General features: G+C 44.2%; 1 protein-coding gene across 3 annotated transcripts; it reads left to right on the top strand.

Moving 5' to 3' along the window:
- Positions 1-119: 119 nt before the first annotated feature.
- LOC112248779 (rapamycin-insensitive companion of mTOR) lies at positions 120-27,062 on the top strand. 3 transcript variants are annotated; one of them, XM_024418093.2, is made up of 39 exons: positions 120-230; positions 356-403; positions 2,110-2,207; positions 4,815-4,879; positions 5,098-5,229; positions 6,061-6,124; positions 9,425-9,551; positions 9,646-9,815; positions 10,563-10,630; positions 10,742-10,809; positions 11,072-11,154; positions 11,273-11,360; positions 11,495-11,585; positions 11,834-11,900; positions 12,022-12,102; positions 12,304-12,404; positions 12,497-12,662; positions 12,768-12,869; positions 12,978-13,024; positions 13,123-13,258; positions 13,435-13,634; positions 13,882-14,008; positions 14,143-14,307; positions 14,553-14,629; positions 14,740-14,818; positions 15,366-15,475; positions 15,786-15,873; positions 15,956-16,048; positions 16,282-16,388; positions 16,466-16,695; positions 19,833-20,865; positions 21,214-21,381; positions 21,632-21,700; positions 22,940-23,199; positions 23,323-23,541; positions 23,637-23,786; positions 23,972-24,095; positions 25,009-25,147; positions 25,477-27,062. In XM_024418093.2, the coding sequence occupies exons 1-39, from the start codon at positions 182-184 to the stop codon at positions 25,555-25,557; spliced, it is 5,370 nt and encodes a 1,789-aa protein (XP_024273861.1). In that variant the 5' UTR covers positions 120-181; the 3' UTR covers positions 25,558-27,062. The 3 variants fall into 3 exon arrangements, with proteins under 3 accessions (XP_024273861.1, XP_024273862.1, XP_024273863.1); XM_024418094.2 differs by lacking the exon at positions 21,632-21,700; XM_024418095.2 differs by lacking the exons at positions 21,214-21,381; positions 21,632-21,700.
- The last annotated feature ends 484 nt before the right edge of the window (positions 27,063-27,546 follow it).

Genomic DNA, 27,546 nt, shown 5'->3' with positions numbered 1-27,546 from the left:
TTAAAATTAGGTTACGGTCAGGGTTAAAGGTTTGGTTAAGGTCAGTCGTTTTACAAGTCAGGAATGTCCTTATTATTGCATCTCCCTAAGACCATTCGTACTAGTCAATGTGCGATAAACCAATCCCTATTATCTCGCGAGATTTCTCGAAGTTTCCGGTGTTGTGTATGTTCCTGGAAACATGGCGGTCAGCATCCGCGGCCGTCCGATCCGAAGTCTTCGGATGCGAGGTAAGCTTGAAATACTCACCCCGACATAGGCTTTATAAACTTGAAATTGTAAATTACTATTTACTCTAGTTTCTTTAGACCCAGGTGTGTTTCCTTACAATGTCCCCGTTGTCTATTTTTGACAGGTCGGAATGACAGTGGGGAAGAGAACGTACCGCTCGATCTGACCAGAGGTAACGTTAAGCAGAAAGTATTCACACGAAGTGAAAGCGATTATTGTACAAATGGATGCTAATGTTTGCAGCAATATATGGTGATGATGGGGCTGGAAAATGGATGAAAATACCTTATACGGCTTATTGGTTGTTGAATACTTTGATAACCAGCTTGCAGAATCTTAAGGAACACCAAAGAGGCGTAACGTCAGCAAGGGTGTATGTTTTACGCCGATTATGTTAAAAAACGTTCTTAAACGGATGCAAACTGAACGAAACCGGGAGGGAACTAACTGATTTTGTCCAATAAAAATAGATTTTGTAGTTGCAAAACACAACTGTTTGGACTAATTAAACCCCAGAGCGTATTTATTACTCCGATTTTGTTGCAGAACGTGTCTTAAACGGAGCGAAACGGGGAGGGACCTAACGTTATCTTAATATGCCGAATAAACGCTCGTTTTGCTCTGTTTGGTTCTTCAACGGTTTCCGTAATGAATACGCCCTAGCTATCATAGGCAAGATAATGCTCCTGTGTTGTTTTGATTAGTGACTAGTATTAGCTTGCTTTGCTTTACAATGTATTTGTTATGACTGGGTTGAGTTAGCTGGTTAATTATTTGGGCGTGTGGCTAGTTATATAGCTAGCTACATTCCTAGGATTGTAATGTGGTAAGCTAGCAAGCTTTTAAAATATTGTAGCTAGCTAACGTAAACACGGTCAATCGTACAGCCGCTAGGTTTGTCTGAAGGTCGTTCACAACTCAGTTGCTAGCTAACTTCCAGCTGAAACCGGCGGTGGGCGTCACATTTTGACAACTCGAGTTCATGGTTAGATAGACATTGAGTATGAGTATTTACTAGCCAGAAGCTAATACACTCTGATGGCTTTTCCAGCACAGTGTGTCAACTCCTGTCCTGCCAGCGTTTCACTTTTCCTGTGATGGAAGCCCCTGACTCAGTAATGTCCCTATGCAATCACTTGCATTGTACAACCATGCCCTCAAATTGTTCCCGATGCTGCTGTGACAGATTGTAAACAGATGAATAAGAGTTAATCAATCATGTTTTTAATAAGGATAGAGCATGTAACGTTAATTGTGAACAACTGCCTTCAAGCGTTGCACTATGTATCTTCGCTAACACCAGTTCTACCCTCACAGTATTTCATGTATGAGATGGAAGGGGGTACCTCGTCAGTTGAACAACTGAATGCATTCAACCAAAATGTGTCTTCTGCATTTAACCCAACCCCTCTGAATCGGGGGGCAGAGCATGGATATACCTGTGGGAAGTCAAATTGCATCACATTTTCACTGTGCCATAGAATAGGTTGCAGTTTGGGATCCAAAGCAGCTTAGTTGAGTGGCTGCCTGAGCACCCTTTTCCTCTGGTACATTATCATTAACAGCCCCAGCCTGACACAGATGGAATTATGAGATACTGTAGCTAGGTGTGTTTATGTGCATGTATCTTTTAGCTACCATGTCATGGTTGAGGTGAATGAGATGAAAAACAGAAGGAACTTCCTACTTTTGACCCTGCCTAAACATGCCTTCTATTTAGATGTCCAGGGTGTGTTTACTGTTCACAGTGCATTGGTGTGACCAGCTAAAATGAGTTCATGTTCGATACCGATATATGTGCATTGGTTCAGTATTACTGGAATATCAAAAAGATTTGATGTTTTGTTAGTATTTCAACTCCCTTCTTTTTTTTTACAGAACCCTCTGACAACTTGCGTGAAATTCTTCAAAATGTTGCCAAGCCACACGGCGTCACCAACATGCGGAAACTGGGCCACCTGAACAATTTCATAAAGGTATTACTGATTTATGTAATGATGGTCATGGCAGTTGCCCTCATTATTGAAGTGCATGGTTTAGCTTTGCTGTATTGTGCCCCAACGTAACATTGTTGGACTGTCTGTAATAGGTTTAGGGTCAAAGTTAAAATATCACATCTTATAAGTGCCGACATGGTCATACTCGTAATCATATCTGTAAATTGACATTCAGATCGGATGATACTCGTAATCGGGGAAAAAATGAAGTGTTTTAATATAGGTAGCGCAATTGCTAACTAGCGTAAGTCCAATCATTGCAATAACGCTGGTTAGCAATTGCGCTAGCTAAAGACACAATGGTATCCACGATTTCATCTGACTCTGGGGAAGTGGATAAAGGGAATCATTGCCAAAATCCGAAAGTATCCCTTTAACATGAGATCAAACTAATGAAAAGCACAAATGGGACTAGTAAGATCACGATTAATGTGGATAATCAGAGGAAGCGTTTGGTCTGCTGAAGCTGGTCATGAAGATCCAGTGTTGGTCAATATGGACAGGAGATGGTATATTGTTAATCATATGGCCTATTAATGACACACACACACACGGAGTCTACAAAACATTAAGGACACCTTCCTAATACTGAGTTGCACTGTCACCTTTTGCCCTTAGAACACCCTCAATTAATCGGGCATGGCCTCTACAAGGTGTTGAAAGCGTTCCACAGGGAAGCTGGCCCATGTTGACTCCAATGCCTCCCACAGTTGTGACAAGTTGGCTGGATGTCCTTTGGATGGTGGACTGTTCTTGACACACACAGGAAACTGTTGAGTGTGAAACACTGTAACGCTGCTGGGTTTTTGATGCGCCTGGCACATACTACCATACCCTGTTCAAAGGCACTTAAATCTTTTGTCTTGTCTATTCACCCTCTGAATGCCACACAATCCATGGGTCAATTGTCTCAAGGCTTAAAAATCCTTTATCCTGTCTTCTCCCCCTCATCTACACTGATTTTGAAGTGGTTTTAACAAGTGACACCAATAAGGGATCATAGCTTTCACCTGGATTCACCTGGTCAGTCTGTCATGGAAAGAACAGGTGTCCTTAATGTTTTGTGCACTCAGTGTATAGCTGCATCTTAAGTAGTCAAAGTTCTGTTTGGTTTAGGTGTCTGGTGCTGCATTGTGCATTCAAGCTCTTAGTTGGGTCAAATGTCACTTCCACCTATCTTCACCTAGTGGCTTCATCATCCTGACCAACGTGATACAACTAGTCAGGTGACAGTTAATTACCGGCAGATATACACTATTGCTTTCACCTAGCTTTTCAAATCAGTGCTGACGAAGGAGAGGAGATGAAACTACTTTAGGCTGCTGATATCCACCTAGGGCTGATCAAAGCCACATGACATGCAATCTTCATTTAGGTTCATTTAGCTTTTATTTAGGAAGCAACTTTATATTATTGAGATGCGTCTGTTGAACATATTCTTCTATGTGTAGCCGTTGACCTCTCCTTGGCCCGCTGTTCCTCAGCTCCTGCAGTCAGGCCTAGCTGAGTTTGTCATTGTGATGCTGACAGTGATGGTAATAGGAGCTCTGGCCATGGGGCAGAGCTGTAACCTCATGTGCGTCAACAGCACTCTGACTTTGAAACCAGAGATTGTTGGTAATTGTTGTTCTTTTGAAACTGGAGATGTTGCATGTGGTCACTGTTTTCCAAGGTTGTTGCAAGTAGATCTGCAGGCTCAGTGTCCCTCCAGGTGCCACACCATGTCAAGGATATTATTCTGATAGTTGCGGTGAGGTTATCGACAATCAGATGTTTAGTGGACGATGTTTAGTCAAATTGTATGGTGACTTTTTGAAACGTTCATGTCAACAGATAAACATTGGTATTCCAAGCCTGTGACATCCTCACTATAACTTAGCATGTCCTGTCCTGATAGGTTAGTGTCAGTGTTATTGTCCTATGTAAGATTAGAGAGGTGAAGGCAGCTACCAGATACAGTTGGTCTGAGCTGTGTGTATACACCTGACTCTCGGTTTACCACTGGACAGAGTGAGTGAGTGTGGTGTTGAGGCCTGCAGCTCCTTTTAAGGATTCCAGGACAGCGAGAGGTGACCTAATCCCCCTGTAGCATGTCCAGTGCCCCCCTTTCCCGACCTCTCCTGCCTGCCTGCCTGCCTGGGCTCTGACATCACTGCTGATTCCAAACTCACTCACACACTGACCTACTCCCTATCCCTCTCACTTCGCTCCCACCCTGCACTGGGGTTTACGGAGTGTGAACGGTGACTTCTTTTCAACCCTACAGCAAACTGTTTAAGCGCATTGATTTAAAGCATTAAAACACTATGAATTGAAGATTTTGTCAGTTTGTCGCACTGTGCAAAAGATGCCATGGCCATACAAGCTATGAACAAGTAATAAACATGTCCTTGTTGTAATGTTGCCTTACTAAATATCAGGGGAAAAATCCTTGTGACTGTAAATGTAATGTACATACCCCAAATATACATATGTTCGCTATATATTAAAATGTTTTCGGTCTTCGGTCTGTATTGTTATAGACAGCCAAAGGACACAATGCATCCTCTGTCAACTGATTGTAAGTCCAGTCTTTCTCTGTTTCAGCTGCTAATCAGCATTGGCCACTGCGAGGAGAAGTTTGGGTTTACATATGAAGAAATCATCATCTGGTAAGTAGTCCCATATAGTGTAACCTAGAACACTTTAAATGCTATTTTACAGATGATTTTTATCCAAGCACTTCCATTGTTTGTGGAACATATCCAAATTAGTGATAGGTCATTGTAACCAATTTTTGGGACCAAGCTATGCGAGTGTCCATTTTGTGTCCGTAAGTGTACGTTGCCATTTCGTGTCAATCTAAGCTGTGTTTTGTGTCCCTCCCCAGCCTGCGGTTAGCCCTGCTGAATGAGGCCAAGGAGGTGCGTGCTGCAGGCCTGAGGGTTCTGAGGTACCTCATCAGAGACAGCAACGTGCTGCAAAAGGTCCTCAGATTGCAGGTGGACTACTTGATTGCCAGGTGAGAGAGATACTCTGTCGCATCACCACACCTGCACAGGGACACACTGGATTCATCTTGTACAATTTAGCATGCAGGTAACTGCCAAAAAAGAGGAAACACCAACATAAAGTGTCTTAGTAGGGCTTTGGGCTAGCATGACACAGAACAGCTTCAATGTGCATTGGCATAGATTCTACAAGTGTCTGAAACTATATTGGTGGGATGCGACACCGTTCTTCCATGAGAGATTCCATAATTTTGTTTTTTGTCGTTGATGGTGGTGGACAACGCTGTCTTAGGCGCTGCTCCAAAAATCTCCCGTAAGTGTTGAATTGGATTGAGATCTGGTGACTGAGACAAATACACACAAACTTTACACCCTGTATGCTCCTTTGAGACCCCTCTTTTTAAGTCACTGAGATCTCTTCTAGCAATGGTAGCCAAAATTATGGGCAACTGGGCATTTTTATATATGACCCTAAGCATGATGGGACTATTTAATTGCTAAATTAACTCAGGATTCACACCTGTGTAGAAGCACCTGCTTTCCATATACTTAGTATCCCTCATTTACTCAAGTGTTTCCTTTATTTTGACAGTTACCTGTATGTTACAGATGTTTAACATATTTTACAACAATGTAGTTCATCAAATTAAGGGAGTTAAAATTTGTTGCACTAGAGTATTACTACTGTGGTAGTCTGTTGCTTGCAAAGTTGTTACTCCATCAGAGGTAGCATAGAATCATGGGGACTATTATTCCATAGTGATAGCATGATGATGTATAACCTGGTGTGATATGAACCGTGGCTGTGATGTCATACCCCCCCCCCCGTGTGCTTTGATCAGGTGCATTGACATCCAGCAGAGCAATGAGGGGGAGAGGACTCAGGCCCTCCGACTGGTCAGAAAGGTAAATCTGATTTCTTCATATTGCACTAATTTCATATTTTGTTCTGTAAAATCATGTGTATAATTAAGCAATAAGGCCCGAGGCGGTGTGGTATATGGCCAATATAACATGGCTAAGGGATGTTCTTGTGAACGACGCAACGTGGAGTGCCTGGACCCTGCCCTTAGCCTTGGTTTCTTGGCCATATATCACAAACCCCGAGGTGCCTTATTGCTATTATAAACTGGTTACCAACAAAATTAGAGCAGTAAAAATAAATATTTTGTCATACCTGTGGTACACGGTCTGATATACCATGGCTGTCAGCCAATCAGCATTCAGGGCTTGAACCACCCAGTTTATAATTTAAATTATTGCATAGGCATAGGGGACCAGCCAACATGCATGCATTTTGCGTACCAACTACGCAATTCTCTGTCCACGTAAGCAGATACGAGATCGAGTTAAAAGTACAGCAGAAATTAATGGGGCCTGATTTGTATTTTTTTTAAATTTTAATAAAAAATAAATCCACTTAGTAAATATAACATCCCGATTATCGAGCTGCAACACGCAAACATGTATGGAGTTTGTGTCAACGGACATGGAGATGAATACATCGCTATTCGACATAGCTATCCCGTGTCTGCCCCTCCTGTTTGTTGTGACGCTGAGTTTGCAACTGTCAGCTGTACGTAAACACATGGACAAATCCCTTTCGACTCCGTGTGTTGTAGAAAGGTAAACACTAATTATTTCAAGCTAACGTTAGCGAACATAAGATAGTGGGCTCTAAAGTGCCAGCAGTTCACTCGCATTTGCTAGTGAAATAAATACATAAAATGCAAATACGACAAATAACTGCGTGCATTTGTGCGAGTGTGATATGCATTTAATTCTGCGGCCCATTAGTTGTATTTCCCACGTAACATTACGAGGATCACGCAACCTGAGACTGTAATTATGATCCACGTATAAGTATAATCAAAAATAAATTTAAACATTTTGGCATTAAATTGAGTCGGGAGTTTAGAAAACTGCGCGATGAAAAATGGAGTGTCGATTATTAGCTATAGAGGTAATACTTGTATCTGCACTAGATTTGAGATGATATACATTTCGAAAATCTGAAATTATGTATACACTGCACGGAAATACGATAGGCACCTTTACATCGGCTGAAACACCGGACTCTTCTAGCGAACAGCGTTCAGATTCACTTTGCGGTAGCATACTTAACCTTTGTGTAGCCAGTTTGCGGTCTGTGTCGATGCACTCATTTGTTTTTGTTATGTTTTCAAAATTATTTTGCTTTTAGTGTTAATTGGGAACCGTGTCTAAAAAGCCAATACTTGTGATTGGCCCTGTTTGAGAGGTGACCAGCGTTCTTCTACTATAGAGACTAAACTTGGGGCCATGTGCTAAGAAAAATGTAATAGATAATGATCTCAATTCTACACTGTACATGTAATCTCCAACAATAAAGGCCCTTTGTGTGTTCTTTCTAATTAGATATTGTTAGTGACTTTTACTATATGTGTAAATGGAATGCTGTCAAGAAAGTATTCCAACCTTTTATAGACTTGATTTGGTACAATTCTATAATTATGCACGCGAGTTGAATCTCGGATTTGCAGTGCAGGTCTACTTGATTTTCATATGTTCACTGGCAGCACAGAATAGGAGCATAGTACCAGCATTGGCTGTTATGGGGTGATCTGCGTTGGTGTGAGTGGGTGGACAGTTTGCACATGTCTGGAGTATTTTTTTCCCCTGCATTCTCTGCAGTTTACTGTAAATGCTAACACGCACAACTATTACAAGTCATTCTAACTATATACAATGAATACTATATAGGCCTAAATACTGAACATGGTCTTAGTGTTGTCAATGGGTTAATCTTGGATATCAGAGAGATACCTGAAGAAGGTACTGGTAACTGCCAAAATAAAGGAAACTCCAACGAAGTTTCTTAACATTGCCTTGGGCCACCACAAGCCAGAGGAGCAGCTTCAATTCACCTTGGCATAGATTCTACAAGTGCCTGCAACTATTGGAGTGATGCGACGCCATTCTTCCATGAGAAATTGCATAATTTGGTGTTTAGTTGATGGGGTGGAAAACGGTGTCTTAGGCACCTCTCTAGAATGTCCCATAAGTGTTAATTTAGTTTAGGGGTGGGCACTGTAATTCAAATATCTGTCCAATCATTGCATACACTTAGTGCACAAAATATTAAGGACACCTGTTCTTTCCATGACAGACTGACCAGGTGAAAGCTATGATCCCTTATTGGTGTCACTTGTTAAAACTACTTCAAATCAGTGTAGATGAGGGGGAGAAGACAGGGTAAAGAAGGATTTTTAAGCCTTGAGACAATTGAGACATGGATTCCATTTGGCATCGTTTAGAAATCTCCCACTTCACTTTCTACTCATGGAGCCTCTGACTGTAGCGCCGCTTTTGATTGACAGACAACAACAAGCTACACTTGTGAAACGGAAATATTGAATGTAGTGGTCTATCCTTGTAGGCTATGTAGCAGTGTCACATAGAGGAATTTTAGACAAAGCCTTTCATTCTTAAAATAGGCCTATTTTTAATTTCTAAAGAAAATGAATACTAATGTCCGTTCTGAGTTTTGAATATTCGAATAACCGTGCCCATCCCTATATCTGAGAAAATATCATGGTATTATTTGAATAGTGAAATCATTTTAAAATGCTCATCCCTAAATTGGGTTGAGCTCTGGTGACTGACACATACACACACCCTTTAAACCTCCTATGCTCCTTTGAGACCCCACTTTCAAAGTCGGTGAGATCTCCTCTTCTTGCCATGGTAGCCAAAATAATGGGCAACTAGGCAGTTTTGTGCATGACCCTAAGCATGATAGGATGCTAATTGCTGAACTCAGGAACCGCAACTGTGTGGAAGCACCTTCTTTCAATATATTTTGTATCCCCAATTTACTCAAGTAAATTTATTTTGGCAGCTACCTATAATACTAAGCTACATTGACAGTCGCCTACTTAACCCAGGTTGGTTAGCCAGCTGGCCTCTTCCAGCTGGTGGTCTGTGTCCTTGCCAGTTAATGTGGCTTAGCTTGATTAGATTAATCTGGAGAAAGTGTCTGGGAGGAAGGGCCTAGACTTTAAAGACGTTCTCTACTCACACACAGATTAGACCCACCACCTTCTGAAAGTGGCACTCACGCTGTGTGACCTATTTGCTGTAATGTTGCTTCTAAAATAAACTGAAGTGCAAAATTAGTGCTGTAACCTTTGCTCTCAATCTCTTTCTCTCTCTCGTTGTCTCTAGATGATCACAGTGAACGCTCTACTGTTCCCCAGTTCTGTCACCAACTCTCTGATTGCCGTGGGAACAGACGGGCTGCAGGAGAGGGACCGCATGGTGCGCGCTGCCATTGCCATCGTCTGCGAACTTGGTGTGTGGAGCCTCGGCACTGAGAGAACCATCCTGAAGTTACACACATAGTTACTGTTTAATAACACTGTCTTTATGTCAACCATACTATGCAGCGTTGAAGAACCCAGAGGTAGTGGCCAATAGGGGGGGTCTCAGCACCATATTAAAGAGTGTGATCGACTGTCAGCTGAGCCGCATCAACGAGGCTCTGATCACCACCATCCTCCACCTGCTCAACCATCCACACACCAGGCAATATGTTCGCAATGATGTGGAGCTGGAGGTACACACAGCCGCCATGCACGTGTCAGTATGTACATACAGGCATCAAACTAGTGGTTCACACACTCCCAGTCACACATCACACTTTGTCAGTTGGCGGTGACTGTCTCTCCTCGTCTCCAGGATAGGTAAAAACGATATGGTGTGTTCTTACTCATTTTCATGGGAAGCCTCTTGGGAATTGGCTTTCACCTGTACCGTTCTTTCCCATGAGTGCAGAGTGCAGGCTGAGGAACAGAGCCTAGGAGAGGAGGTCAGTGTAGACTATTTAGACACAGCCACTAACCATGCCAGTGAGGATTCACCCTTGGGTTGTTTTTCTCTTTCCCAGGGAGATTACAGTGATCAGTTACATCAGCCCTCTAAAGCCTCTCTCTCCAACACATCCTGTCTGTGTGTAAACTGATACCCCCCTTTCATACTTGCAGCATGGCCACTTCAGTAACCACTCAGTCTTAACAAGCTTATGGAAGAAGAATGAAAATATTATAATATGGATTATGTGATCATATGGATCAATACGGATAATGTATGTGATCTGTTAGGATAAATATCTGTGTCCCTATGACTTGGAATGTCCAACCAGGAAAAAGTGGAACCATGGAAAAGTGGAATTTAAGTGGAATCTCAGCAATAGGAAAAAAAAAATCCACTCATGATATTGGGACATTATTTAGCCTTGCTGATAATGAATACATAGAGAAATGTTTTGTTGTTCTGTGTATGAACCTGTGTTCTGCTCTTTCAGCAAATCCTAGCACCTTTCACAGACTTCCACTACCGTCACAATGCAGACACATCAGAGATCCAGCTCAAGTAAGTGGTGTGTGGGTGTTGTAAACAGAGGCTCTGTTCCAATGTTCTGTTTAGTGTGTTATGTGTCCCTATGTCATGTAGATTGTGATCCTGTTGTGTGTGTGTAACCAGGGAGGACCGCGATGCTCGTTTCCTGTCCAGCAGGATGGCTATAGTAGCTGCCTTCCGCTCCTGGTCTGGTGAGTCTCTTTCTCTTCAGCTTTCCATTCAGTTTGGCTCGGCTGGTTCTCTTTGCATTGTGGGTCATGACTTGAAACTGTACCGTTAGTATTTGTTTAATGCCAACAGCTTTGAATGGGTCAACGCTCAAATACCCCTCTGAAGAGAATGCGGAGTAGATTCCCTTTTTAAGCTAGTATCGCATTGTTTGCTCTCTGTCTTCACTTTTGCTGCCAAGTCATGAATGTGTTAATGGTAGATTCTGTCTCCGTTGCCATCCAGGGATCATTAACCTCTGTAGGGCCGGGAACTCTGGGATCCAATCCCTTATTGGTCTGCTGTCTATACCAAATGTGGAAGTGAGGGTGTGTACTGAAATATGAGATTTGTTTAAATAAATATAATAAAATGATGCCTTCTTGATCTGTTCTTTGAGAACGACTTTTTTTTTTGTCTCTGACCTTTCCTCCTTGCCCCCTGCAGAAAGGTTTGCTGGAGGTATTGTATGAGATATTTAGGCTACCTCTCCCCATTGTAACCCAGGACTTTACGGAAGCACTTCTCAGCGTGGGTGAGTGATATTAGCTTTTCTTATTTCTTTACCCCCCCCCAATGCCCTGGTTATAAACATTTATCAAACATGCATCCAAAAACTGCTAGGTTTAAATAGTTTATTTTGTCAATGCGTGTTGTGTTCCCCTGTAGACCCCAGTAGGTGCCAGGACAGCTGGAGACTGTCTGATGGATTTGTGGCTGCGGAGGCTAAAGTCCTCCTGCCTCATCGAGCCAGATCCAGGTAACGCATGACACCACATATAATAAATATATATATTTTTTAATTAATTAATCAATATCGCTTTATGCTCCCAGGTGGGAAATGCATTCTACCCACAGGAATGTACCATATAGAACGTATAGAATAGCATGTTATACACCTTTTACTACACACTTGACAAAAACTGTGAATATGGGTGCCTCTCAGATCCAACCACCATCTCTCCTGTGGCTATAATGTCTGCTTGTTTGTCCTGCTGTGTTTTTCAGGCCTGACCTGATGGATAACTACCTGGCTTTGGTACTGGCTGCCTTCATCTCCAGTTGCCTGCTAGAGGTAAGGAGACGGGAAATCCCAAACATGAGATTTTATTTTTTTCACGGGTTGTGGATATTATTTTATTATTTCTCGCTCGTGCTTTTATTTTCTCCTTCTCTTCTTTTTCTCCACCCTGTAGGGTCTGGTAGAAGTTGTGACCAGCAGTGAGGACCAGATATCAGTGAGAGCCACCATCCTACTGGGAGAACTGCTACACATGGTAACACACAGGGACACGGCTCTCTGATATACCGTATATAGCCACTGTAGCTCCTTCTGAGGAGCGTGCTGCTCTGCTGTTGATTTGAGGACACGTATGTACTTGGTAGTTGCCTTCATTCAGCTGTGCATAAATGTTTTTTTATGTGTTTGCTTCACGTTCTCTCACGTTTTCTCTCTTGCGCTCTCTTTCTATCGCTAGGCCAACACCATCCTCCCTCACTCCCACAGTCACCACCTGCACTGTCTGCCCACCCTTATCAACATGGCTGCCTCTTTTGACATCCCCAAGGAGAAACGCCTGTGAGTGTACACACACACACATGCACGCAATCACTCACTTTTTCACTGCTCTGGTTTAAAAAAAAAATGGGGCTACTTTTCTGTATTTTTAGTCAGGCGAGTGCGGCTGTCAACCACTTGAAGCGTTTCCATGACAAGAAGAAACAAGGACCCAAACCCCATAGTCTGTATCTGGACCACATTGTCCGCAAGTCTGTGTCTGCACACCACCGGAGAGAGACACACACACGCGTACACCGAGACATCTATGCTATTAAGGTATGCCTCACACAGACATATTTGCCATCTAGGTTCATTGTTTACCTATAGCCCCAAAGCCTTCCTTAGCAACATTCAGTGACACAAACTGCGTGTGTGTTGTAGGACACGGAGGAAGCCCTGATGTTGAACCTGAGAGACAGTCAGATCCTTAACCACAAACAGAACCTTGACTGGAACTGGCTCCTCATCGCAACTATCCTCAAGGTCAGTCATAGCAATACTATAAAACTTGTAGAAGACTGACTGGGAGTGTGTTTCAGTTGGTTGATTTGCTATTGCCACATTTCATATGTTTTGGATTTCCCCTCCCAGTGGCCTAACGTTAACCTCAGGAACAACAAAGATGAACAGATGCACAAGTAAGACCCACCTTCCATTCACTACGACAACTCGTGAAATACTGAGCTTGACTGTGGTAAGGTGTCCCCTTTTATAACTGTGTGTGTGTGTGGTCCAGGTTTGTGAGGAGACTCCTGTACTTCTATAAGCCCAGCAGTAAGCTGTATGCAGGGCTGGAGCTGGACCATCCTAAAGCCAGACAGCTCACTGTGGTGGGATGCCAGTTCATCGAGTTCCTCATAGAGTCTGATGAGGTGAGGAAATAGAGCAGAAAAATAAAGGTGCTGAGGAAACTTCTATGTGGGACACATTTTTATTTTGGTGTCACCTTTTTTTAAAGAAAGGTAGCTTTGAAATTGACCTAGCTCCAAACCAATAGCCTTTTTTCCCTCATGGCTTTTGTCCACCCTCCACCTCTCCCCTCTCCCAGGATGGTCAGGCGTACCTGGAGGAGCTGGTGAAGGACATGGTGGCCTGGCTGTCCTTGTCCTCTGGTCTGAAGCCTGACCGCTGTCTCCAGAGCAACGGGCTGCTCACCACCCTCAGCCAGCACTACTACTTGTTCCTGGGGACCCTCTCGGCCCACCCACACGGGGTTAAACTGCTGGAGAAGTGCGGCCTCTTTCAGAGGTCAGTCTGGACTATTGCCCTTTTCAAAATTGTCAGCGTGAACTTGAACAGGAGGAAAACACTGATTGGTTTAAATAACAGCAGCTCCATTTTTATTGGCCCGATGAGTCAGGCAGTAGGCTATTGAGTGCCAAAAATCCATTGCTTGGACTGGGTTCCTACTGAATGTCTAGGTTATGGGGAATAGAGTTCCAGTTGAGACACAGCTCAGACAACTGCCTGATTCCGTGTGTGTTCTCCTCCTCAGTCTGCTGAACCTGTGCTCTGTGAAGAATCAGGACGCTGTGTTGAAGCTGGCTGTGTCTACTCTGGACTACAGCACGGATGGACTGGCCAGAGTCATTCTCTCCAAGATCCTCACTGCTGCCACTGATGTAAGGCTTTACCCAGGCGGGAGGGATGGATGAATGGATGCACAGGCTTCAATGTGGGTGATGATGGATAGGTTGTTGCTGAAACAATACTGATCCTGAACAACCTCTTTTCCACCCTCTGTGTCAATACACAGACGTGCAGGCTGTATGCCACCAAGCACCTGCGTGTGTTGCTGAGGGCAGGGGTGGAGTTCTTCAGTAACTGGGGCATGGAGCTGCTGGTCACCCAGCTGCACGACCACAGCAAGGCAGTCTCCATGGAAGCCCTGGACATACTGGACGAAGCCTGCGAGGACAAGGTGGGAGAGGGTCTGGTGGGAGAGGGTCTGGTGGGAGAGGGTCTGGTGGGAGAGGGTCTGGTGGGAGAGGGTCTGGTGGGAGAGGGTCTGGTGGGAGAGGGTCTGGTGGGAGAGGGTCTGGTGGGAGTGTTGGAGAGGGCTGACCATGGGCAGAAGGCTGGGGAATGGAAGAACGAGGGGTATGGAGTGGATGTTATATTTTGTTGTCCTTAACGGCTCCATGATGTTTTATTGTGTCGCCCCAGGCTAACCTCCATGCTCTGATCCAACTCAAACCGGCTCTGACCCACCTGGGAGACAAGGGCCTTCTGCTGCTCCTCAGGTCAGTCTGACACACACACACACACACACACACACACAAATGAATACACAGACACACAGGTGTGCTGAGAGGTTGTGTTCCACCTCTAAAAACCAGTGTCCTTTGTGCAGGTTTCTGTCTATTCCTAAGGGCTTCTCCTACCTCAATGAGAGGGGCTACGTCAGCAAACAGTTGGACAGATGGCAAAAGGTAAGCCTGCTCGTTCATTCATTTCCCCATTAGCAGCAACCGCTACTCTTCCATTGGTCCACACAAAACACAGTACAAAACAATCATTCACAGAGAGTAAACAAGAACATAAAGACAGATTTCTAAATCAAATGACATTTAAAGCTGCAATATAACTTTTTGGGCGACTCGACCAAATTCACATAGAAATGTGTTATAGAACCAGTTTTAGAAGTGATAGATCTGTTCAATGTGCGCTATGCTTTCCTTTAAGTTTTTAGTTTTTGCATCTTTTACTTTTGATTTTGTACACCAGCTGAACATACAATATTGTTGTTGGTTATGGAAAATATGTATTTGACAGCGGTTTAGATGGTATAATGATTCTCTACACTGTACTTGCTTATTTTGTCGCACAATTTTTGAAATTTAGCAACCAGGAAATGGAAGAGCGATTTCTGCGTAGTGCAACTTTAACTGTCTTGATTGTTTTTAAAACTCTCAATATCAGTTCAAATGTAATCCACTAATGATTCGTTTTCTGTACCCCCCTGACTGTGGTGAACAGGAATACAACCTGAAGTATGTAGATCTGATTGAGGAGCAGTTGAATGAAGCGTTAACTACATACCGGAAACCTGTGGACGGAGACAACTACGTCAGACGTAGCAACCAAAGGTGAGACTGCTTATCTTGCTAAGCTGGACAATTAGCCATGATCCAGTGGTCACCAGCCCTGGTCCTGGAGGGTTGCAGGCACTGTGTGCAGGCCTTTGTCCTGGCCCTGCACTAACTTGCCTGATTTGGCGCATCATAGTCTTGTTTAGATAAGTGGAAGCTGTGCTGGGCTAAAACAACTGTAAAGTCTACATACCTTGTTTCTCTCCCACCACCAAAAAAATCCATCGGCTGTGATCTTGAGCCAACTGTATTTATTTTTCTCAGTTGTTGAACATGAGTACATTGTCTTTGTGTTTTTTGTCTCTAGGTTACAGAGACCAAATGTTTATCTTCCTGTGCACTTGTATGGTCAGCTAGTCCATGACAAGACAGGCTGCCACCTACTAGAGACTCAGGTAACTCTGCTTTACAAAGGGCTTTCTTAATGTGACAAATCTATGGGTTTTGGTGTCTTACCGACTGTCTCGTGCTCTCCAGAGCGTGGTCCCTGACCTCAGCTACACGGTTCGCTCCCCGATGCTGGACACCTGGGAGGGCATCAAACAGCTGAAGGCAGCCCTCTGGGCTCTGGTCAGTTCCCCCTAACCACTCGGCACACACATCACAACGTCGAATGATAAGTACACGTGTTGTCAGTTACAGTAAAAGAAGAAAAAAAACACACCATTGGTTCATAATGGTCTTTATTTTCTCTTGGGTAGACGTTATAGACCGTCTGCGTCCTCCAGTGCTCTGACATTGGTTCCGACTGTGGTTCCCAGGGTCTGTTGTGTTAATGATAGTGAATGTATGTCTGTTTCCAGGGTAACATTGGGTCATCAAACTGGGGTCTGAACCTGCTTCAGGAGGAGAACGTCATCCCTGACATCCTGGCCTTGGCACAACACTGCGAGGTCCTGTCCGTACGGGGGTAAGGGGACACACGCGTACACAGAGATTAACCTGATGTCTCGCCAACAGTCTCATGTCTGTTTTCACTCCCTCCAGAACGTGCGTGTACGTCGTTGGCGTGATCTCCAAGACGCGGCAGGGCTGTGAAGTGTTGAAACAGTATGGATGGGATACAGTCAGACACAGTCGCCAGACACTGTGGCCCGTCACCCCAGACGAGGTGGACAAACCGATGACCTCTGAACTTTCCTCCGTACCGAGCACGCTCAGTCTCAACTCCGAGTCCACCAGCTCCCGGCACAATAGCGAGAGCGAGTCCCAACCCAGTGAGTTAACCATGAAACTCTCCACCAGGCAACAAGGACAGTTTCTGTTAAACACATCCTCAGTAGCACTTTCTTTACTATTTTTTTCCCCATTCGATTTCTATATATTATGGATATATGTGGCTTCTGTAGGTGTTCTTAAGCATGGAATAATTGTTGTTTGTTTAGTGTGTATTTTCTGTTATGTGCAGTACCAGTCAAAAGATAGGACACATATACTCATTCAAGGGCTTTTCTTTGTGTACTTTTTTATACATTGTAGAATTAACAGAATTCTCACATACTGTACACTACCGGTCAAAAGTTTTCGATCAACTTTAAAAAAAATTAAAAAACAATTATTTTCTACATTGTAGATTATAGTGAAGACACAAACACCACTATGAAATAGCAAATATGGAATCATGTTGTAACTCAAGAAGTGTTAAACAAAGATTCTTCAAATAGCCACACTTTGCCTTGATGACAGCTTTGCACCCTCTTGCCATTCTCTCAACCAGCTTTGAGGTGGTCACCTGGAATGCATTTCAATTAACAGGCGTGCGTTAAGTTAAATTGTATAAGTTCTTTCCTTAATGCATTTTAGCCAATCAGTTGTGTTGTGAGAAGGTAGAGCCGTATACAGAAGATAGCCCTGTTTGGTATAAGTCCATGCCCATATTATGGCAAGAACAGCTCAAATCAGCAAAGAGAAATGACAGTCCATCATTACTTTAAGACATGAAGGTCAGTCAACATGGAAAACGTTAAGAACTTTGAAAGTGTCTTCAAGTGCAGTCGCAAAAACTATCAAGCGCTATGATGAAACTGGTTCTCATGCGGACCGCCACAGGAATAGAAGACCCAGAGTTACCTCTGCTGCAGAGTATATGTTCATTAGAGTTACCAGCCTCAGAAATTGCACCCCAAATAACTGCTTCACATAGTTCAAGTAACAGACAGATATCAACATCAACTGTTCAGAGTAGAGGTCGACCGATTTAATTAGGGCCGATTTCAAGTTTTCATAACAATCGGAAATCGGTATTTTTGGGCGCCAATTTTTAAATTTTATTTAAATTTATTTATTTTTTAACACCTTTATTTCATCTTTATTTAACTAGGCAAGTCAGTTAAGAACACATTCTTATTTTCAATGACGGACTAGGAACGTTGGGTTTAACTGCCTCGTTCAGGGGCAGAAAGACAGATTTTCACCTTGTCAGCTCGGGGGGATCCAATCTTGCAACCTTACAGTTAACTAGTCCAACGCAATAACGACCTGCCTCTCTCTCTCGTTGCACTCCACAAGGAGACTGCCTGTTACGCAAATGCAGTAAGCCAAGGTAAGTTGCTAGCTAGCATTAAACTTATCTTATAAAAAACAATCAATCATAATCACTAGTTAACTACACATGGTTGATATTACTAGATATTATCTAGCGTGTCCTGTGTTGCATATCATCTGACTAAGCATACAAGTATCTGACTGAGCGGTGGTAGGCAGAAGCAGGCGCGTAAACATTCATTCAAACAGCACTTTCGTGCGTTTTGCCAGCAGCTCTTCGTTGTGCGTCAAGCATTGCACTGTTTATGATTTCAAACCTATCAACTCCCGAGATGAGGCTGGTGTGACCGAAGTGAAATGGCTGGCTAGTCAGCGCGCGCTAATAGCGTTTCAAACTTCACTCGCTCTGAGCCTTGAGGTGGTTGTTTCCCTTGCTCTGCATGGGTAACGCTGCTTCGATGTGGTGGCTGTTGTCGTTGTGTTGCTGGTTCGAGCCCAGGGAGGAGCGAGGAGAGGGACGGAAGCTATGCTGTTACACTGGCAATATTAAAGTGCCTATAAGAACATCTAATAGTCAAAGGTTAATGAAATACAAATGTTATAGAGGGAAATAGTCCTATAATAACTACAACCTAAAACTTCTTACCTGGGAATATTGAAAACTCATGTTAAAAGGAACCACCAGCTTTCATATGTTCTCATGTTCTGAGCAAGGAACTGAAATGTTAGCTTTCTTACGTAGCACATATTGCTCTTTTACATTCTTCTCCAACACTGTTTTTGCATTATTTAAACCAAATTGAACATGTTTCATTATCTACTTGAGGCTAAATTGATTTTATTAATGTATTATATTAAGTTAAAATAAGTGTTCATTCAGTATTGTTGTAATTGTCATTATTATATATATATATATATATATATATATATTTTTTTTTTTTTATTTTTATCGTCCAAACGGTGTCGGCTTTTTTGGTCCTCCACTAATCGGTATCAGCGTTGAAAAATCATAATCGGTCGACCTCTAGTTCAGAGGAGACTGTGAATCAGGCCTTCATGGTTGAATTGCTGCAAAGAAACCACTACTAAAGGACAACAATAATAAAATAAAAAGAGACTTACTTGGGACGAGAAATGGACATTAGACCGGTGGATATCTGTCCTTTGGTCTGAGTCCAAATATGACATTTTTGGTTCCAACCGCTGTGTCTTTATGAGACGCAGAGTAGGTGAATGGATGATCTCTGCATGTGTAGTTTCCACTGTGAAGCATGGAGGTGGGGGTGCTTTGCTGGTGACACTGTCAGTGATGTATTTTGAATTCAAGACCCACTTAACCAGTATGGCTACCACATCATTCTGCAGCGATACACCATCCCATCTGGTTTACTGGTTTGCGCTTAATCCCACTATCACAATGACCCCAAACACACCTCCAGGCTGTGTAAGGGCTATTTGACCAAAAAGGAGAGTGATGGAGGGTTGCATCAGATGACCTGGCCTCCACAATCACCTGACCTCAACCCAATTGAGAGAGTTTGAGATGAGTTGGACTGCAGAGTGAAGGAAAAGCAGCCAACAAGTGCTCATCACATAGGAACTCCTTCTAGACTGTTGGAAAAGCATTCCAGGTGAAGCTGGTTGAGAGAATGCCAGGAGTGTGCAAAGCTTTCTAGGGCAAAGGGTGGCTACTTTGAAGAATCTTTAACAATTGTTTGGTTTCTACATGATTCCATATGTGCTATTTCATAGTTTGTCTTCTACTATTCTACAACGTAGAGAAAAGTACAAATGGAAAACCCCTTGAATGAAGAGGTGTGTCAGCTTTTGACTGGTCCTGTATGTTGTGTAATGTTTCATGTGTATTTAGACATGTACATCCTGGATGATGACAAGTCTGAGATGTTGGACCAATCAGACGACGCCTCCCTCTACCTGCGTTCCAAACCCATGAAGGACCGCAGCCCCTTCACCATCCTGGCCTCCACCCGTTTTGTACGCAACCGCTTCCTCAACTCCCTGTCACTCCCCAGCAAAAAGTTGCGCTCCACCAGCGACCCCAAGTCAATGGGGGGCAGCCGCACCCCCACCGAGCCCAAACTGGGAGGGCTGAGGAGGAACAGGACGGTAACGGAGCCCTCCATCTACTCCTCGTCGCAAGGCGATGTGTTCAATGGGAGAGGCATACCCAAGAGTCCCACAGTCAGCCTGGAAACCTCCTTTGTGGGGATCAGGGACTCTGTGGGGGGGTCTGAGGAGCAGCTAGGAGAGGGGAGGCTATCCCGGGCTGGTGGAGGGGGGTCTGGGCTGGGGGGTCCTGGAGAGCCCCCGTCCAGAGAGCAGAGTAGCCGGGAACGTCTAGCGGGAGGAGATGGGGGAGGGACTCAGTTTAAAAGCCGCAGTCAGAGCTTCAACACAGACACCACCACAAGCGGCATCAGCTCCATGAGCTCCAGCCCCTCCCGCGAGACTGTGGGAAACCCTGAGCATGCCGAGCCAGACTCGTCGGACTGTGTCAGCCTCGACACAGTGGTCTCGGCCAAGACGGTCAAAACGCTGTACACCCTCGCCCCAACCCAGGCCCACACCAACCACCTGCCTCTCTCCAAGTCGAACTCTGTCTCCCTGGTCCCCCCTGGCTCCTCACATACCCTCCCCCGCAGAGCCCAGAGCCTCAAGTCTCCCTCGGTGGCGGCCATTAAGAGCCTTGCAGACTGCAGTTTCATGTACACCAGCCCGCGGGATGCACTGGGCTATGCTACTCTGAAGAGGCTGCAGCAGCAGAGGATCCACCCGTCTCTGTCTCATAGTGAGTCGTTAGCGTCGCCCGCTAAAGACGTGCTCTTCACTGACACGATCACTATGAAGACCGGTAGTCTGGACTCGAGGCTAACGCCGCGCAGGTAAGATACGTCGAACACTACACGTAAGGTATCTGAACGCTGCACACATCTATGGGAAATGCAATATGCATATACAAACGCACACCTATATTCACACTCGCACATTGAACTCGCACAAGCAAGGACAACTTCTCCTGGTGGGTTTTCACTGCCCGTCATGGCTGCTGGCTGCCATTGCTCATGCTTTTCTCAGTCATAGGTCATAGGTGTCTGTCTGTATGTGACTGGTCATATCAATGTTCTACTCTGTCTAATCATTCTCCACTCTCCTTTTAATCTGTTTGTCTTTTATGTGGGTGGGTGTCGTGTGCTGGTTTGTGAGGTCATTGAACTCTCTGTTCTTTCTAGCTCAGCTTGGGCTCCTGAAGGGTTCTTCCCCACAGCCCAGTCTTGGTCGGTAGACAGAGAGAAGCAGACTGAGGTGGAGTATCTCAGGTTGTCTGCTAAGAGAGTGAGCTGTCCAGCCCCCCGCCCCTCTGATGCCCACCGCAGGCCATCCAGAGCCTACGTCCCTCGGTGGGTGGACCACTCCAGTAGTGTCCACCCCTTCCCCCTTTAGATACCTGGATGTGCTGGTCTGTCAGCTTGTCTGAGGGTTAGCTGTAGTCTCTAGCTGTAACGGTGGCGTGTGTGTTTAGAGGTAATGACTCTGTGTGCTTGTGTGTTGTAACTCCGGTTATTAGTCATCTTTAGCAGCAACGGTGTCTCTCTCTTCTGGTTCAGAGCAGTAACAGCTGTGTGTGTGTGTGTGCTGGTGGTCTCTCAGGTTGTCTGCTAAGAGGGTCAGCTGTCCAGCTGTCCAGCCACTCCGCAGGATGTCCATCTCTATGCCTTGGTGGGTGGACCAACCTAGCCTCCATTTTGTAGAGCAGTTTCCCTCCTATGTTGAAATTGGTGTCCTTAAATGCTTAATGTTAAGGAAAATCACTAACCCCAAAAAACGATACAGAAAGTAGATGCAGGAAGTAAACAACGTAGTGGTTCAATTTCCGCAACTAAGGGCGTCGACGATCGAGGCTCAACTTCTCCACTGTTTTGGTGACCTGACTACCACTCTGTGAACAGCGTGAAGTGAACCCGTGTACATGCGCAGAAACTGTGTGACTGAGAGAGAGGTGTTGCATCTCAATATCCTAGCCTATTCATTGGTGATATACCCTGCTTTACTGAAATTGCAAGCCAAGAAATTGCGAGATAGTTTTTGATTGCCGATAGATAGGCCTAGTGCACGGTTTGACTCTGCCTAGTGGCTGACCTGCCTATACTGTGCCCCTCCACACTCTGTCCTCTCTCTCTCGCTGTGAAAGATGCAAGTGTTTGTTTTCTCGGAAGTAATCAAGTGTCCTCCGTTCCGAATCGAATCTTGACACACATAAATGGGAGTTGACACCGGCAGTCGACGTGCAAGGAGTCGAGGAATCAATCATTTTGGTGTTTGATGCTCCAACACTGTCATCGTTGTTAACAGTTAGAAAAAGGGCAAGAGACAGCAGCGAAGTCCTGTATGGCAATACTTTGAGAAGGAAATGCAAATGTTGCTAGGTGGAATTGGGGTACAGTAATGGTAGTACAGGTGCAATGCTTAACCATCTGAATGGGACGTACCGTGAGACCCAAACAGTTGCTGGCAGCAGCGTTGTGAATTCATGTGGAATTGTATTCATTTTTCTTATCGAAAAAACTAATTGCAGTTCAAACGTTAAGACATTGTTTCCCAATTGTCACATCCCTACTACTCAGTTTCTGCTTACGCAACACAGTTTCTTAGGTATTGCTTAGTGTTGACTGTCCTTCCCACAGTTTTGTTTTGGAGTATATTGATAAGACTAGGAGGCTAGATTCCCTTTATAGATTCAAGCAGATGAACCCTGCTGTCTTATAGATGGCACTGTGTAGTTGTGGTGTGGATTAGGAGCCCCACATTTCCATGTGTTTTTGTGCGTTTCTCTCTTTGTCAGAGTTTTTCCATTCTCTCTACTTCTCTCGCCATATAGCTACGTCTGTCTGTGTCTGCCCTCACTCCCCTCGCCCTCTTGTCACCCCTCTCTCTCACCCGTCTCCCTCCGCCCGGCAGGTTTCTGAAGGCGTTGAGCTTTGCGTCTCTGGACAAGGAGGATCTGCTGAGTCCCATCAACCAGATCACTCTGCAGCGTTGCTCGTCGGTGCGCTCCATGGTGCCCAGCGCCACCTACGGCTGTAACGACGACTACGTGGGCCTGGCGCTGCCCATGGACATCAACGACATGTTCTACATCCGAGACACGCCCTACTTCCAACAGAGGACTAGCCCGCCTGCCGACGAGAAGTGTCCGTTCTACTTTGGAGACTCAGACAGTAAGGAAGGAGAGGGAGGGATTGAGAGATGGGTGGATAGTGATGATAATTTAACGTGAATGGTAGAGATGGTTTACTGCCAGTTTCAGTAGGTGTGACTGTTCTATGCCCTGTGTACTGTAGGTGACGGTGGTCGTCCCTATCCTCCTATCCCACTGCTGAAGCAGCAGTTCAGTATCTCAGAGCTGATGGCCAGCAGAGAGAACAACCAGAACCATATCCTGGGTCCAGAGGAGACGGGTCTACAGGAACACACTGACGACAACTGTCTCTACTGCGTAGGAGCCACTGTACTGGGCTACCACACACAGCCTCAGATCAACAACGCACACACCCGCACTGGTGAGAACACACACACATCAAATACTCGGAACACACACACACACACTCACTCAGAGTGGTTGCTTTACCCCCCCCCACCCTATCTCTCTTCATAGACTACATAGACTTTCCGTGGTCTAGTCAGACCAGCCATCGTCTGGAGGTGATGCCTCAGTCCAAGTTCTCTGGCGTCTCTGGCTGCAGCGACGCTGCTGTGTCACAGGGATCCGTCTGCAGCACACCTACTCCCGCTGACATAGTGCTAGGTATGCACACACACACGCATACACATGCACACACACACTGCAGTCTCAGGAGGCTGTCTGCAGCACACGCACAGACTACATATTGCGTTCAACACCTTTGTTGAACATTCTAATTCAGATCAAAATGTCTGATTTGGTCATGTTGTGCGAGTGGGCTCCGATAGGCTGTTGTGTATGTCCGTCAGGTGGCAAGGCAATATCTGAAGACGGCCCAGCCTGTCGGGTTCTGCTGAGGAAGGAGGTGCTTCGCCTCGTCATCAACCTCAGCTCTTCTGTAGGAACCAAGGGCCACGAGACAGGACTACTGACGTAAGACACAAACACACACAATTAAACCCCCTCCCCCTCCCAACACAGATTTTCCTGTGTTTTATATACAGTTCCACACTGAGGTTGGAGTAATACTGTGAAATTGTGAGAATTATGGTAATGGCCTTCCATGGTGACATCATCATGCGGTAAATTAGTTAATAGACCAATAAGAAAGAGTTTGAAACCTCTTTGCCAATAGATGTGGTAAAGAGGTCAATGGAACGCAGACTGGGGGGGATAGAAGAATGCTGATTGGACCACATACAACAAATCTGATCTAAGTGGATATTCGTCAAATCCGTCATGATTGATACATTGTAAAAGGCCCACACTGTGGTTAATAAAGTCCGATTTGGATATATTTGTCTGTTTTCGCTGCATAACATTTAGAAGTAGTCCCTTTTCAGGTTTAGAAGAAGTGACTGCTAAATGCTAACTCTTGTTCGTATAAGCTGGTAGTATAGCTAGCATAGAGAAATCAGTAAATGTTAGTCATTTTTAACTGTAATGCAGTTGGTTGGTGACGATGACATGTAAATGTATTGAGGTTGACAAGCATTACACAGATTTAAAAATAAATAAATAAATAGGTTATTTAAAAAAACAGTAGGCTAATTTTGTTGAGGGGCAGTGGGGAGATTCAGGATCTTTCCCCCACACGTTTCCATGGCATTTCCATTGTTTTGGTCGAGTTCCAGTGACCTATTTACCGCATCCATAGCTCATTTTCAGTTTTCCACTCCCAGATAGTCCTAGCAGAATTCTTGCTTGAGAAATTGCCCTTTGCTATGAAGGGATTTGTTTATTTTTGACCATTTTTAATTGAAAACATTCACTGAAAGGTTCTTAATTGTTACCCAGAAATTATTTTGATATTAATTAATGGTGTCTGCTTTCTCTTTCTCTCCAGGATAAAAGAGAAGTTTCCCTATGCGTTTGATGATATCTGTTTGTACTCTGAGGTGTCTCACCTGCTGGCCCACTGTATGTTCCGCTTGCCCTCTCGACGCTTCATACAGGAACTCTTTCAGGACGTACACTTCATACCGGTAAGGTCCTCTTCTATACGGTCTCTCCATTTCTCCCCAATCCCAAATTCATTCCTAGCCCCTATCTCTAGTTACTTATGTTGATCTGGAAGAATTAGATGGGTTTATGGTAATAGCTCCGTGGATTTGTTTATGCTATATTGCTTATACATCCTTTCAGATCTTCTCTAGTAGTTAGGATGTATGGGTGATGGGTTAAGTGGCAGATAGAGGAGACCGATGCTCCTCAACCCCTACACTTCCGATTACGTTAGTGGTTACAACAGTAATATGACAGTCATCTCCTGTGACCTCTGACCTCATGCTCATGTCACATCCTGTCCCCTCAGATGTACGAGGAAGCAGAAGCGATCCTGTCGAAGCCACCAAAGCCCGTCGGAGTGGATATAGACCCTCCCACGAAGTTCTGACTTTCCTCGTCTCTGTCCTCCCCTCCCTCTTGAGACGCTGCTTTCCCTCCAACCCTCACATAGAGAGCAACATAGGGAGGGATAGAGAGAATAGGGGAGAAAGGATAAAAAAGAGGGGAGAAGTTTTGCTGAAGTTCAAGATGGAGGGAGCATGGGTGAGAGAAGGAAGGGATCATGGATGTTTAAGAATGTGTGAAAGTGTTGTCTCCAGTTGCTTGAGAAAGAGGAGATCGACTGTCTGAACAAATGAAACCTGACACGTCTAGTTTTGTTCCTGCCTATGGCCAACAGGGGGAGCAGTTTTACCAAATGCTGTTTTCAGACAGATGTACAAGCCTGACCAACAGACATCACAGGAGACGCATCAACTACATAACACATCACACTTAACCTAAACACAAGCTGGATGAAATATGACTAAGTCTTGAAAAATGAGATCTTGCTCTGGTATATGCTGATATGAAATGAAAAGGGCATGTTCAGTCCATCCTAGTCAGTGCTGGACTCATCCTCTTCTCCCTCATAATGGAAACACTACAGAAGGTTCTAGAAGCCTCCCTCATAGTCATACCCTCAGTCGGTTTCTGCTAGAGATGGTTGTGCTGTGATCTCATAAGTGTATTTCCAACTCTGCTTATGATCAAAAGACTCATTCTTGTTTAAACAACCATTTTTCTATTTGTCTATAGACTGTCAGACAATCAAACATCAGTAGTGTTTTTAAAACATTTTTTTCCCATCTGGACATATGGAACATAACTGCTGTGGCTTGCTCTGTCACCCTTTCTGTATTCCTCTATCTCTGACCCTGGTTTGGAAGGACACTGCCTCTGACAGTGGCAACAGCTGGGTTCTCACACCTTTTCATTGGTTCTTTTTTATGGAGGTTGTCAGAAACCCTACCTCCGTGCTTCGCTCTCACTGCATGTACAAACGGCATGTCAAAACTGTAATATTAGATCATTGTCACTGTTTATGAAAAGTGTTAATTTATTTCTTCCAAATGCTTCTAATAGTTTAATTGTCTTAAATCATAATAGGTTGCCATCACTTGTTTGCAAACTGGGGAAAGTAATTGTCCCCAAGTTGTTTTCACAATGCAGATATTGCTGTCGATCATTGGCTGAGATGAGAGGACAGGGTGACGTGATCATTTATGGATTGCTGTAAGGTTTCCATGGGAACAGGTTTCTGTTTCTATTGGTTAGTTTTGCTATTATGCTGCTACACAAGTGGACTCCTAGGGTGATTTATAGGTCTGTTGAGTGATGTCGGATCTATTTATTATATCTGTACCATAGCAGAGTGACTGAGAAGAGTTATTTATATTTTTTTCCTTGACTGTATTATAATTTAATGATTTTTTTTTGTGTGTTTTTTGCTTGAATCATGGTTTCCCTTGTATAATGTGTATAGTGTGTTGGGGCATTGCTGACCTAAAGAAGCATACAATCTTATTAAAGGGATACATTGTTAATAAAAAAAACAATCTTGAACTCCACAAACTGAGTGATGGTCTATTTTTTTTTGTCTATGACAGCCTGTTAAAGTTGTTGATAGTTGGTATTATGCATTTTAATCAGCTTTCACATACACATTGTCATTCTCAAATATTAATCTTTATCACCAACCTAGCTGATGCGTAAACTAATAGGGGAAAATAAAGATGATTCAGAATGTGACTTAAACTCTGATGTAACATTTTCCTCTCCCTTTACTTTACCCAAAAGAGGTACATAAAATGTCTCCAGATATTCTGAATGATTTTGTGAGTAGCCCCACTGTATGAGTTCTAAATGTGTCACACGTCCACATCAACAAACTTCCTGGTCCAAACGCACCAAGACAGTCGTGAAGAGGGCACGACAACACCTTTTCCCCCTCAGGAGACTGAAAAGATTTGGCATGGGTCCCCAAAAAGTTATACAGCTGCACCATCGAGAGCTTGCTTCACAACTGCTCTGCATCTGACTGTAAGGCGCTATAGAG

This window comes from Oncorhynchus tshawytscha, linkage group LG04 (assembly GCF_018296145.1).
Source record: "Oncorhynchus tshawytscha isolate Ot180627B linkage group LG04, Otsh_v2.0, whole genome shotgun sequence".
NCBI lineage: Eukaryota > Metazoa > Chordata > Actinopteri > Salmoniformes > Salmonidae > Oncorhynchus > Oncorhynchus tshawytscha.
The sequence above is the reverse complement of the archived record's forward strand: the minus strand, read 5'-3'. Positions and strand labels throughout refer to the sequence as shown.

What these genes read in the sequence shown, in the direction of transcription:
- LOC112248779 (XM_024418093.2), top strand. Translation starts at nt 182, where the DNA reads ATGGCGGTCAGCATCCGCGGCCGTCCGATCCGAAGTCTTCGGATGCGA. An exon ending in AGTTGGACAGATGGCAAAAG is followed by an intron (nt 14,819 to 15,365) that starts GTAAGCCTGCTC and finishes TGTGGTGAACAG; the next exon opens with GAATACAACCTGAAGTATGT. An exon ending in TCCCGCTGACATAGTGCTAG is followed by an intron (nt 23,787 to 23,971) that starts GTATGCACACAC and finishes TATGTCCGTCAG; the next exon opens with GTGGCAAGGCAATATCTGAA.